Genomic DNA, 13,249 nt, shown 5'->3' with positions numbered 1-13,249 from the left:
GCACGTGCGTTTTGCCTCCCCCCCGTGACGGTCACTCGTTTCACCCTCTCCACCCACAGGGCTCCTGTTGGACGCCGGGTCACAAGGAAGCTGTCTGGGCAGTCTAAAAGAGGGTGTTTGCTAAGCCCCGAGGCCTGCGGGGCCCAGGCAGTGGTAAGAGTGAGCAACACACCCAGAGGAGGAAGGATATTCGCCCAGCAGGAGGAAAGCAGGCTTGTGGTTACAGGCATCCGAGAGTGATTCAGCACCCAGAGGAATCCAGGACAGGCCTGTCAGTGGTCACCCAGGGCCTCCTTGTGAAAACCCCCGCAAGGGAGAGACCAGCTGGGGACCCTGAGCATGACATCAGGGCATGCGGGAACCTCCTGAGTGGGTGAGGGGACAGCGGAGATCCCACTGCCCCGAGGCCCAGCGCTCAGCGCTCAGCCTCTGCTTCCAGCCCTGGCTCAGACACACCTGTTTCTCAGGGCCAGGAGAGGACAGATGAGGAACAAGAACAGGGAGTCCGTGTGGCTGATCCTCTAGGCTCCCTGGGGCACATCCTCCCGGGCCAACAGAAATAAAGTGAACCGGGAAATGTGAGCCTACTTGGGAGCTAGAAACGCAGAAGGGAGAGGACACAGCCCCCCTGCCCGGCCAGTCTCTCTGCCTCAGGCCAGCCTAAGCCAAAGATCTAACTTTTTCTGTCTTCCAGACTCCAAGTCCAAGCAGCAGATTGTTAACACTTGACCATGACAGAGGATGGGGGCAGGGCAGGCCCTAGCATGTGCTCTTGTCCAGTCCTCCCAACAGTGCCCAGCACGCAACACATGAGGAGGCAGAGACTCAGAGGTTGCCCGGCTACAGCTGCTGTGGAGCCCAATGGTTAGGCTCCTTTTCGGCACAAGGGGCTTCACACTGACTGTGTGGACCTGAATCCCAGCTTACTTAATCACTGTGTGTCTCCATTTTCTCCACTTTAAAGCAGGGATACAAATATGTCATAAAGCTGTTAGATAACCAAGTACATGGATCTATGTAGTGTTCAGGGACTGGGGTAAGGGAAGAACTCAGGAAACGTTGGTTCTCATTAAGGCTAGTCAGCAGGTTTTTTTTTTTTTTTTTTGGGGGGGGGGGGGACAGGCAGAGTGGACAGTGAGAGAGAGAGAGACAGAGAGAAAGGTCTTCCTTTTCTGTTGGTTCACCCCTCAATGGCCGCTGCGGCCGGCGCACTGCGCTGATCCGAAGCCAGAAGCCAGGTGCTTCCTCCTGATCTCCCATGCGGGTGCAGGGCCCAAGGACTTGGGCCATCCTCCACTGCACTCCCGGGCCACAGCAGAGAGCTGGACTGGAAGAGGGACAACCAGGACAGAATCCGGCGCCCCGACCGGGACTAGAACCCTGTGTGCCGGCGCCACAGGCGGAGGATTAGCCAAGTGAGTCGTGGCACCGGCCGTCAGCAGGGAGTTAAACCAGGAGTGAAGAACAGAGGTCCCAGTGCCCCTCCTTTTATCCACCTCCTGCAATGAGTAACCTCCCTTTCTGCCCTCCCCTCACCCCCGATGTAGACACCCCTCTTCCTGTGTGTCTCAAACTGCCTTACACTTCCAGGGCTGGGAGGAGCACTTACAAAAGCAATCCCAAAGGGCTCACCCACTAGCTGGCTGCTTACTCCCTGGACTCCAGATAACAGGTGTCAGGGGTCCAAACTGGATGGGGGAAGAAGGGTTCGAATTGAAACAGAGTCTGCCATTCATCAGGTATCTGTTAGGTGCCAGACACTGCAGCGGGCACTGCAACCGTGAACAAAAAGAACCCAGTCCTTGCCCTTATGGCAACAGTGACAATAAACAAGCGATTATTTAATTTTGAAGGGAAATCTGGCCTCAAGGCCGACTTGGGAGCCAGGAACCCAGGCCTGTGGTGCAGAGATGGAAGGGGCGGGTCCTTGGAGCCCCAGCTCTGTGAGGTGTTGCCCCTGCTGTGGAACTCTGCTGGACCCAGTCTGGGTGTGGGGAGCCGCTGGGGGCACCTGCATCTCCACCCCAGATGCTGAGGTTATTTCCAGGCTTGGTTTGTTGTCTCTTGTTTTGCAAACAGCACAGCAGAGCCTCCTCTCCCCCGCCCCTCCCTTCCAAGCTGAATCTATTTATTCCTAGCGACAAGCCCTGAGGATCCCAGGGGGGGTGGCCTCAAGGACCTGCAGGGGCCTCGTGTCCCTGGCAGGCGCCAGTCCTCCCTCTCAGGCACAGAGAAGAAGCCAGAGGGTCAGAAGCTGCAGAGGTTCCCGCCCCCCCCCCCCCGCCTCCACCCCCAGTGCTGCGCCCCGTCGCCCTGTCAGTTCGGGAGAAGCCCAAAGATCTTGGGGCCAAGGATTAGGGTCTCCCCAGGGCCTCAAAGGTCAACACTATTCCTGGGCGCCGCGGAGTGGCGGGACTCCTCAGTGCCAGGGTACAGCTGGAGGTGGGGAGGTGGAGACCCCTGCTCCTGCGGCTCAGAGCTGTGGGCTAAAGCCCTCTGAAGGTCAAGGCCTTATGGAGAACCTCTCTTCGCCCCACGTTTCCAGAGAACACCTTGGTCCTCGCTGAAAGAGCCTTGACAACAGAGTCGAAAACACTCCCTCCTCCAAAAGGAATTAAGGCCTCCTTCACACCTCCTGGGGGTAAGCTGGGGCGGGGGAGCCCGAGAATGGCCCGTGACTGCCAGGGCTCTGCACCCCTCGCCCCCGAGACAGGCTGCTGCAGGCTCCCGCTGCTCGCTGGCGGCTCGCGGGGTGTGGGCCGGGGGCAGCCAGAAGACCGAGCGCTGCGGGAGGGGGCGGGGCAGGGCCCCGCTGCCCCGCAGTCGGGCCAGCCAGGTTGGGGGCCGCGGGAGGGGGCTGGGCGGCTCGAAGCGGAGAGGGAGGTGGGGGCGGGGTCTGACCCCCCCTTCGGGCCGGGGGCCGGGGGCGGGGTCCGGGCGGGGCGGGCCCGCGCGCACTTCCTCGCCGGGGCTGGGGCCGCGCGCCCACTCGCCCACACGGTCCGTGTGCAGCCGGCAGCTCGCGCCGCCCGGCTCGGCGCGGCCCGCAGGTAGGAGGCGCCGAGGGACGCGGCTCCTGGTTCCCGGCCCCACCCGCTCCGCGCGCGTCCGGCTCCCGCCGCCAGCTGCGAGGTGAGCGCCCCGCCGACCCCGGCTCTGAACCGCAGCTGCCGGCCCCAGCCCGGGCACGCTGCGCCCCGGAGAGCGCCCGCCGGGGCCGGACCGATCCTCCGGCCGCCCGGAGAGGCGGGGGCCAATGCGAGAGTTGGACGGGGGAGGGGACCAAGTTTGAAATAGAAAAGCCAGGGACAGAGACAGACCGGGAGGGTTGGAGGAACGGAGGCTCCGGGGAAGCCCAGTGGGGCGCAGGACCGGAGGCTACGGAGATCGCTGAAGCGAGGACAGAGACTGGACGTGAACAATTACGAGGGCCTTGCGGGGAGCCCTGGAGCTTCGGCTTCGCCTCTCGCTCAGTCCGTTTGTGTGAGGGCTACAGAGCCCTTCAGAGACGTGAGGCAGAGATTGCTAAGGGACGGGACAGGAGAGGGGCGAAGGCCCTTTAAGAGACACCAAAGACTTGGGTGCACACAGTTGGAAGCCCAAAGGGTTGAGGACCCCGCCGGGAGACAGCATTCGGAGGCACAGAGACCCCCGAGGAGCACAAAGACAGCCCCCACACCCAGGACGGAGTGGAGCCCAGCTCAGCACACACAGGGACCTGAGCTGGCTGAGACCCTGAGACACCCGGACGGGTGCCCTGGGGAAAGGAACTGAGCCCAGCCCTCCCGCATAAGGCAGGGGACCTGGGCCAGTGAGATCGAGAACCAGAAGGAGCCCCACGCACTGACACGGTTGCCAGGACAGCCCCGGCTTATTTTTAAACTCAGATCCTGGGCGGGCAGCTTCAGCCGTAGGGACCTCGGGGTGAATGAACTGTTCCTGGCCCGGCCAGGCGGGTCCCAGAGCTGCTTCGGGATCCTGCTCCCCACCCCCTTGCCCCTACACTGCTTTGACTTCCCAGGCCAGAGGGGAGGGGAGGAGAGAGCAGTGAGGTTGGAGTTGGTGGGGGGGGGGGGGGACACCTTGATTTCTCTCCTTAAGTCTCCTGTCAACTCCTGGTGTGGGGGGGGTGTTCTGAGCCTGACTCACAGCTGTGGGGGTTGGCCAGGGTCCTCCTGCACAGTGGGGAAGGGGGGGCAAAAGGGCTGAGCAGTTGGCACGGGTAATTGGAAAGGCCGCTGGGTGTCTTCCAGTGGCAGGGCTGGCAGCTGGGGAGAAGAGCCAGGCCCTGGTACAGCTCCTGTTCCTCTGCCCTTAAAAGCTGATCCGCCTCCTCCAGCACCACCATGGCACTTCTAGGGAGAGGGAATGAGGAGGGGCTCCGGGACATGGACTCTGATCCCAGAGGGACCTTGGGCGCGCTCCGGCCCTGTCCTTGGCCTCCTTGTGCTCAGCTGTAAAATGGGGACGAGATTCCGCACTGCTGGCCTTCCTCGAGCTGTCCTGGAGGGTGGTCGGGGGCACTTCGTGAGGGGCAGAGCAGCAGGCAGGTGTCGCCAGCCAGGGGCCGAGTTCCGCTCCCTGGAGTCAGGCTGACAGCGCTGTAGCCACCACTGGCCCCACGGCTGTCCTCAGCCAGCCCCATGGGCCACGGGGCCATCTGACCTCCCCATAGGCCTGTGCGCGAATGTCCAGGTCACGGACGTTCCTGAGAAACTGCCGTCCGATCTCAGCCAAAGTCAAATAGCTGCCCATACTGAGTTCTGCCGATCTGCCAAGTGCTGTCCGAGGACCGGCACCCTGGGAGGTCGGAAGGGGCATGAGCTCAGTGAATTAGAAGAGAAAACCAGGCCTGGGAGCCTGAATAACTCACCTAAGGTCTTGCAGCCAGTGAGGAGCCAGTATGCAAACCCAGGAGGTGCTGTGTGTGTGGGGTGGGGGGGGGTCAGGTGGAGGGGTGTGTGTATTGTTGGGAGCAGAGGCTGAGAACCGCCTGGCAGGTGAAGCAGTCTCCCAGTCCCTGCCCCCTCTCCCCACAACCAGTCAGGAAGCATACAGGACTGGCTCTCTACAAGTCCTTTTGGTCCCCCCAGCCTTGCCAGAGAAGGACAGGCAGAGACAGGTGGGCTTTGCTGGTGCCCTTCCCTCTGCCCTCCCTCCCCAGGGCCCAGCCGGATAGACTCAGGGATTGGGGGAGTCTGGGAAGGAAACAGAAGCCACTCTCATACCCTATTTGGGGTGCCCCCGTCTCAGAGTGGTGACTGCCTCCCAGGGGGCGGACCCGGGGCTAGCCAGGGCCTGGGAAGGTAGCCGCTGCTGCTGCCACTGCTGACCCAGCCAGGAAGGAAGGAAAAGGCCCCGGGCACTCCCGGAGGGACACATGGCCACTTTCCACCTGCGGGGCCCCCTGCTGCCCAGTGGCTGCCAGCCCAAGCAATCCTCAGGAGGAAACCCGAGCCTGAGTGGCCGGTAGGGGACTGAAGGAGGGCTGCCCTCCACCCTAGAGCATAACTCCGATCCCAGGAGTCCGGCTCTGAATACCCCAGCTCCTGTCGGCCTCACACCGTGGCCTGAGGTACGAACTCGGTGTTCTCCCATGGTGTAGAAGGGAAGTCTGGAACTCAGAAGCCAGCCCATCCGAGGAGTCAGGCCCTCCAGCCCTGGGGCATCTGCTGGCGCCTGGAGTCAGAGCTCCAGGCCAGAGCAGTGCTTGCTGGCAAGAATTTCCCACTGGGGCTGCCTGGGACAGGAAGGCTTTTCCTTCAGCTTGAGCCAGGGCAGGCTCTGGGGTGGAGGGGAGTGGGGTGGTGGGTTCCTTTGTGTCTCTTGAACTTCCCCAGGCTCATCCGCAGCTGTAAGAGCATCTGTCCCCTTCCCAGGGGTCCTGGTGGTTCCTCTCTGGCACCCTGGGACCTCAGCCCTTAGAGAGCAGACTTCCTGGTGGAGGAGGCCAGGGGTGGGAAGCTCAAATCTGGGTTCTGGAGACGGGAATCACGAGCCGCAGAAGGGGCTGGGAACCCCACTTCCCTATGCCCTGCTCCCCACACTCCTGTTCCAGAGGCAGCTGTGTGGATGACCTCATCCCACAAACATGCTTTGTTCCTGAGAAAATGGAAAGTGTCTGAGGTTTGCTGGGGGCTGGGTGTCTGCAGCAGCGGCTCTCAGGGCTCTCCCTGGTCTTCCTCCGCACCTATGAGGGGCCCTGCCTGGGGAGAGAGTGGCTCCAGGGGCTCTGGGTCTCACCCTTCATGCCCGCCTGCCCCAACCCTGAGAAATCCAAGAAGATGGGGCGAGGCCACCCCCACCGGAGTCAGGAGGAGCGAAATCGGGTCCCAGAAGAAGGGAAGCTCCTGGGGCTGTGCTGGTGCCCAGCAGGAGGTGGCAGAGGCCACACTGCTGTCTGTCCCTGGGGCCCCGCAGCAGCCACCGCAGGCGTAGCTTTTTCCGTTTTTCTCCCCTGTCGCTGGCAAATCTGACATCTGGCCATCTGTGTTGCTACAGCTGCTGCAGATGTTGCAGCCAAGGCTGCCCAGGCTGGTGTGACCAGAGACACAGCGGGGTGGAGGGGAAGGAGGGCAGAGGGCCCAGCCGGGGAAGCTCGGCCGTGTCCAGCGTGCAGGATTTCCTTCCTGCTGCGGCCCAGCCTGAGCCTCTCCAGCTCTGGCTGCTCGGCTGATTCTCCTGGGACGAGAGGTTCAGCTTCTCACTCCGGCCTCCCTCCTCCACCCGCCCGGTGTCGCTTTAGCATCCCTCTAGCATTCCACCGTTTCCTGGATCGGGAGGGGGCAGGAACAACCCATTCCTGTCCCTGTGCTCCCCACTTCAGAGCTCTGGGTGAAAATCTCTCTGATCCAGCCCCTCAGTCCCTTCCCAGGAGTCCCGAGAAGGCAGGAATGCTGTTCATATATGGGGAAGGGTGGGGTGGCGCCCTGCCCTTGCCCCTGCTCCTGCCACCCCGGGGACAGCAGGGACAGTGGCGGTTAAGCTCAGGCTGGGGCAGGAAATGAGTCACTGACCCAGGAAAAGCCCCCTCCCCCAAGATCTGCTCCAGCCTCGATAAGAAAACAACTTCTGCTTCCTGGTTTTTTTCCTGACCCCTTCCTACCCCAACCGTTAACTACAGAAATAAACCTGCAAGCCTCCAGGGTTTCCAGAAGCCCCCCTGCCCCATCCCCACCTGCTCCAACCTGGCATTTCCTATGCCTGCTCTCTTGCTCTTTTGTGAATGCAAAGAATGCTTGCCGGGGGCTAAACCACGGCCCCTCCGGGTGACCGCTGGTCCGCGTGTGTTCCCGGCAGGGCTGACTCGCGGCACCACCATGAGCGAGGCATTCGACTGTGCCAAGTGCAGCGAGTCCCTGTATGGCCGCAAGTACATCCAGACAGACAGCGGCCCCTACTGCGTGCCCTGCTATGACAACACCTTCGCCAACACTTGCGCTGAGTGCCAGCAGCTTATTGGGCATGACTCAAGGGTAAGGACTGGTGTGGGGCAGGGCAGGGAGTGGGCAGAGGGTGGCGGGAGGGGGCAGAGGGCCGTGGTGCCAGTGCCCCCTGCCTGCCCCGCCCCTCGCAGGAGCTGTTCTATGAAGACCGCCACTTCCACGAGGGCTGCTTCCGCTGCGGCCGCTGCCAGCGCTCGCTCGCCGACGAGCCCTTCACGTGCCAGGACAGCGAGCTGCTCTGTAACGACTGCTACTGCAGCGCCTTCTCCTCGCAGTGCTCCGCCTGTGGGGAGACCGTCATGCCCGGTACGTCCCCGGCGACTCCGCCCGTGGCAGAACTGGCGTTCGTGGAGGGCCTGGGCCTGTGCCGGGGCATTCCCGGAGGTCAGGCATGTGTGTGAAGGCCTGCACACGCAGCATGGGGTGGAAATTCAGTGTGCGCACCACCTGTTGTGCTTCCATGCTCTTGGGACCTCAGCATGCATGGGCATCGGCGTGCCGAGGCCAAGACAAGCAAGCCTGGTACAGTGCTGTGTGCGCCGGGTCAGGTGGCCTCTCCCCCCGTGGTGGCACGGCACGCATGAAGACTTGCATGTCCGGTACATGCAGGAGCTAAGGGTGTGCTGAGACTTTCATGCTGGGTGCACTGGGGTCTGGGGCATGCAGAGGGTGTAGTATGTGTGGGAATGCACACCTGAGAGGTACCTGAGGACTTGGCACATGGGGAGAGTGATGTGCCCAGGAGACAGAGGACTTAGCATGTCCTGAACCTATCACACCCAGGGCCTAAGAACTGGGTGTGGGCAGACTTGCTTGCCTTGCATGTGTAGGGTCTCATGAGGATGCTGAAGCCATCTTGGCTCACGGAGACATCGCACCTCTTAGATGGAGTCTTTTTTTTTTTAAAGATTTATTTTATTTTATGTATTTGAAAGTCAGAGCTACACAGAGAGAGAGAGGCAGAGAGAGAGAGAGGTGTCTTCCATCCACTGGTTCACTCCTCAATTGGCTGCAATGGCTGGAGCTGCGCTGATCCGAAGCCAGGAGCCAGGAGCTTTCTCTGGGTCCTCTCACACAGGTGTAGGGGCCCAAGGGCTTGGGCCATCTTCCACTGCTATCCCAGGCCATATCAGAGAGCTGGATCAGAAGTGGAGCAGCTGGGACTCGAACCAGCGCCCAAATGGGATGCCAGCACTGCAGGCGGTGGCTTTACCTGCTACGCCACAGCACCGGCCCCAGATGGAGTCTTGATGTGTGCTGAGGAAGTCGCACCTGGGACACATGGGAGCTAAATCATACGCTAAACCCTCACGTCCAGTTTAGGGGCCTAGCATGTGCTGAGCCGTGGTGTCCAGCATTTGGGGAGGTTCCCATTTGCGGGGAGGGGGTCCTGCTGCATGTGCATGGATGGCACCCCATTCGAGCAGTGGGCATCTCCTGGGGGAGGCACAGGGGGCGGGTGGCCCTCAGGAGCGTGGAGCTCAGCCTCTGAGCAGGACTGCTGTTCCCCACAGGGTCCCGGAAGCTGGAGTATGGAGGCCAGACGTGGCATGAGCACTGCTTCCTGTGCAGCGGCTGTGAGCAGCCACTGGGCTCCCGCTCCTTCGTGCCCGACAAGGGTGCTCACTACTGCGTGCCCTGCTATGAGAACAAGTTTGCTCCTCGCTGTGCCCGCTGCAGCAAGGTGGGGGGCTGGGCCAGGGGGTGGGGCTGGGCAAGACCAGTCGTGGGGTGGGCAGGCCACTCAGCCTCACCATGCCCATGGCCGCTGCCCCCTCCAGACGCTGACCCAGGGTGGAGTGACGTACCGCGACCAGCCCTGGCATCGCGAGTGCCTGGTGTGCACCGGGTGCCAGACGCCCCTGGCAGGGCAGCAGTTCACCTCCCGGGATGATGACCCCTACTGTGTCGCCTGTTTTGGAGAGCTCTTTGCACCTAAGTGCAGCAGCTGCAAGCGCCCCATCACAGGTGGGACAGGAGCCAGAGGGCGGGGTGGGTGTGGTGCTGGGGGAGGCCGAGGGGCAGGACTGACTCCGGCCTCCCTGCAGGACTCGGTGGGGGCAAGTATGTGTCCTTCGAGGACCGCCACTGGCACCACAGCTGCTTCTCCTGCGCCCGGTGCTCCACGTCCCTGGTGGGCCAGGGCTTCGTGCCGGATGGAGACCAAGTGCTGTGTCAGGGCTGCAGCCAGGCAGGGCCCTGAACCTTCAGAACCAGGGCTCCAGGACTACGGCCCCTCTTCGCAACCCCCTCTGGGACCCAGCCCTTCCCCCAAATGGGGCTCCCCCTGCCCCCAGCGACCTCTCACTGGTACTCCCCAATCCAGACCTGGACTCCAGGACCCAGCCCTCTCCTCCGCAGTCGGGGTTCCCAGAGCAAGCCCACTCCCCACGTCAGGCCTGTAGACCCCAGCTCTTCAAACCTGAACTCTGGGACCTGGGGCCCCCTTACATCTGGACTACTCTCCAGAGATTTTAGGTGGCTTGCGGGCACCTGAGAAGTCCTCCACATGGACTGTACTCAGGCTTGAGCCCTGGCCCATCCCACCCGGGTCCCCTGGGCTGCCGGGAGGGGCCTGTCTGGGCTGCACCTGGGGAGGCTCCCCCGTTAAGGGGCTCTGGGGTACAGGTGCTGCCCAGGCTGTGTCTGTCGAGTGTCTTCTCGTTTTATTTCAGCTGCATTTTGCCCAGAGATGGGCAGAGGGGGTGGGATTAGCCCGCCCCTCTTCCAGATTCTGCAATAAAGCAGTGTGGGGAAGCCAGGCCTCTGTGTGTTTGCCTGGGACCCTTTGCGGCTCCTCGAGACTTTTCGTGTCCCGGGCGGAGGCCCAGGGCCACGAGGGCCACAGGGTGGGAGTCTGCCCCCCGGAACGGGATCCCTGCCGAAGCTACCGTTCCGGCAAGCTCGCCCTGCCTCCCCTCCTGCTGGCCGAGGGCTGCTTCTCTCCGGTGGGGAAGGGCGGCGACGGGGAGGTTCCAGGCAGGAGCGGGGCCGGCGGCGGGGCGCCCTCCCCCGGTACAAGCCGGCCTCTCTCCTAACAGCCCTGCCCAAATCCCGCGGAGCCTGCACTCGGTCCTGAGCCCCAGTCTGGGCCCAGACCCTCAACCCCCTTCCCCTTCTTCCCGAAGATTAGCGGGGGCGGCCCGGGATCTGCTCGCGGCCGCACGTTTTTTGCCAAAAAAGGCAAGGATGCAGCTGCACGCGCCGCGGGAACATCTGGATCCGATTCCCAGCATGAATGGGTCACGGCCCCGCCCACCATGATTCAGGGGCGGGGGCGGGCGCGAGCCACGGGGGTTGGCCCCCAAAGTGGGGAGAGGGGGCGGAGCACCCTGGACTGCGCGGCGCCCGCCCCGCCCGCGGCTGCGGTGTGGCCGCCGCCGCCGGACGGTCCGGGCAGGTACGCGTGCACCGCGTCGCGCCCGAGCCGCCCCGGGTGGGCCGCGCCGTGGGGCGGGCAGGGCCCTCCGGCCCGTCGGAAACCGCGTGATTATATGTATCTCGCAGTGCGTCCTGCCCGAGATCCTCTGGGCGGGCGTTGCTTCTCGTACACAGCCAGTTGCAGCCCCCGTAGGGAGTCCCTTCTCAGCCTCCCAGGCCCAGTGCAGGCCTAAACTTTCTTTTTTACATTTATGTATGTGTGAATTTGAAAGAGAGAAGCACACAGAGAGCTTCCATCTGGTTCATTCCCCAAAAGCTGATCGTAGCGGATGCTGGGCCAAGCCCAAGCCAGACCCCTGGATGTCCCACATGGGTGACAGAGACCTGAGTACTCTGGCCATCACCTGCAGGAAGCTGGAATTGGACACTGAGCCGGCGCGTGAACCCAGGCGCTGGGATATGGGATATGGGCCTCTTAACTCCTGCCCCAACCCCCTACCCCAAGTCCTAAACTTCCTGAGGCCACGGTTGACATTTTCCGCAAACATTTGCAGAATGCCCATCGTGTGTGCTGCCAACAAACCATCATGTTTGCATTTATTTTCTCTCTCCCGCCAGCCCCTCTGAGGATCGAGCCTGCCTTGCTCACCCGGTCTGGGCTCCTGGCACTTACTACATGTCCAAAAATATGTGTTGAGGAAGAGCAGTCCAAGCGTAGAAGCCAGCTGGTACAAAGGCCTGAGGGTCTGAAAACATACGCTGCTTTGGGGAAGCAGCAAGTTATTTCGTTTGGAGGAAGTGCCAAGAGAGGAAAATGGCAGGCAGGGCTCAGGTCCCGAGAACCCAATGCCAAGTTAAACAGACCTCGCCCTCCGGGCCCACATGCACGCAGGGGTGTGAGACCCGAGTGAGGAAAGAGCATTCCGGCTGCAGCATGAATAATGGATTGGAGGCACAAGACGGTTAGGAGGCCGGGCCAGTGGTCCCAGGGAGAGATTCCCAGGCAGGCAACAGCCGGGTGGAAGGCACAGCACTGGGGCCGGAGCAGTGTTTAGCGGAAGGAAGGCAGAGTGTTGGGAAAAAAAGTGACGCTACAGCCCTCTGTTTCATTTCATTCCACAGAAACATGTTTCAGATTCAGCATCCAAGAAACCCAGATGTATAATCAAGGTGCATCATAATCTGACAATTTTTCTTGCCTCAAATTACGGCTAATTTTACATTTGATGGCATCTCCTAGTCGCTGAAATACAGTAACTCCAAACCATGAGGGCCCTAAGTAAATAAATAAATAGTCGGCGTCCATTGCTGAGTAGAATTTACCCCCTCCCTCCTCTCCCGTGGCCCAGGAAAAGCCCCGATCCCGTGCTGTGACCAGGCTACCTTCCCCCAGGAGTACAAGTCTCACCTAAATCCCCACACACAGTATGACCCTCCCAACCCCCCCACCCCACCCCACCCCACCCCACCCCCCAGCTGGCAAAACACAGGTCATTATCTCCATATTATTATTTTACAAACTTTTAAAAAGCAGCACGTATTTATTGTAGAAAAATGGGACAACTCCAAACAACTAAAAAGAACAAAAAGCTGTATTATATCCTCCGCTTTCTGTTAAATATGCATATATATGTTTTCATTTTTAGGTGTTTTTTTGTTTTTTTGTTTTTTTTTTTTTTTTAGAGATTTATTTATTTGAAAGAGTTACAGCCGGTGCCGCGGCTCACTAGGCTAATCTTCCGCCTTGCGGCGCTGGCACACCGGGTTCTAGTCCCGGTAGGGCACCGATGCTGTCCCGGTTGCCCCTCTTCCAGGCCAGCTCTCTGCTGTGGCCAGGGAGTGCAGTGGAGGATGGCCCAAGTGCTTGGGCCCTGCACCCACATGGGAGACCAGGAGAAGCACCTGGCTCCTGGCTTCGGATCAGCGCGGTGCGCCGGCCGCAGCGCGCTACCACGGCGGCCATTGCAGGGTGAACCAACGGCAAAAGGAAGACCTTTCTCTCTGTCTCTCTCTCACTGTCCACTCTGCCTGTCAAAAAAAAAAAAAAAAAGAGTTACAGAGAAAGATCTTCCATCTGCTGCTTCACTCCCCAATGGCCGCAAGGAAGCCAGGAGCCAGGAACTCCATCGAGGTCTCCCACATGAGTGCAGGGGCCCAATCACTGGGCCGTCTTCTGCGGCACTTGCAGGGAGCTGGATGGGAAGTGGAAGTGGAGCTGCTGGGACTGGAACCATTGTTGCAGGGGGCAGCTCAACCCGCTGCGGCACAATGCTGGCCCCTATTTTTTTTTTTTTTTAAGATTTTATTTATTTGAAAGAGTTATACAGAGAGAGGAGAGGCAGAGAGAAAGAAAGAGGTCTTCCATCCACTGGTTCACTCCCCAATTGGCTGCAAAGGCCAGAGCTGTGCTGATCCGAAGCCAG

The 13,249-nt window shown here is 61.0% G+C and overlaps 1 protein-coding gene across 3 annotated transcripts; it reads left to right on the top strand.

Annotated features, from left to right (window-relative positions):
* Positions 1 to 2,551: 2,551 nt before the first annotated feature.
* On the top strand, positions 2,552 to 10,202 carry FHL3 (four and a half LIM domains 3). Of its 3 annotated transcripts, none has more exons than XM_062191009.1 (6): positions 2,552 to 2,641; positions 7,300 to 7,475; positions 7,577 to 7,751; positions 8,960 to 9,129; positions 9,227 to 9,413; positions 9,494 to 10,202. In XM_062191009.1, the coding sequence occupies exons 2-6, from the start codon at positions 7,320 to 7,322 to the stop codon at positions 9,646 to 9,648; spliced, it is 843 nt and encodes a 280-aa protein (XP_062046993.1). In that variant the 5' UTR covers positions 2,552 to 2,641; positions 7,300 to 7,319; the 3' UTR covers positions 9,649 to 10,202. The 3 variants fall into 3 exon arrangements, with proteins under 3 accessions (XP_062046993.1, XP_062046991.1, XP_062046992.1); XM_062191007.1 differs by lacking the exon at positions 2,552 to 2,641 and adding an exon at positions 3,026 to 3,132; XM_062191008.1 differs by lacking the exon at positions 2,552 to 2,641 and adding an exon at positions 5,013 to 5,575.
* Positions 10,203 to 13,249: the final 3,047 nt, after the last annotated feature.

The sequence above is a fragment of the Lepus europaeus genome, chromosome 5 (genome assembly GCF_033115175.1).
Source record: "Lepus europaeus isolate LE1 chromosome 5, mLepTim1.pri, whole genome shotgun sequence".
In the NCBI taxonomy this organism is placed as follows: Eukaryota; Metazoa; Chordata; class Mammalia; order Lagomorpha; family Leporidae; genus Lepus; species Lepus europaeus.
This window is presented reverse-complemented; position numbering and strand designations above follow the sequence as displayed.

Coding starts and splice junctions, on each gene's coding strand:
- FHL3 (XM_062191009.1), top strand. CDS start 7,320: ATGAGCGAGGCATTCGACTGTGCCAAGTGCAGCGAGTCCCTGTATGGC. Junction 7,752..8,959: donor TGGGGAGACCGTCATGCCCG/GTACGTCCCCGG, acceptor TGTTCCCCACAG/GGTCCCGGAAGCTGGAGTAT. Junction 9,414..9,493: donor CTGCAAGCGCCCCATCACAG/GTGGGACAGGAG, acceptor GCCTCCCTGCAG/GACTCGGTGGGGGCAAGTAT.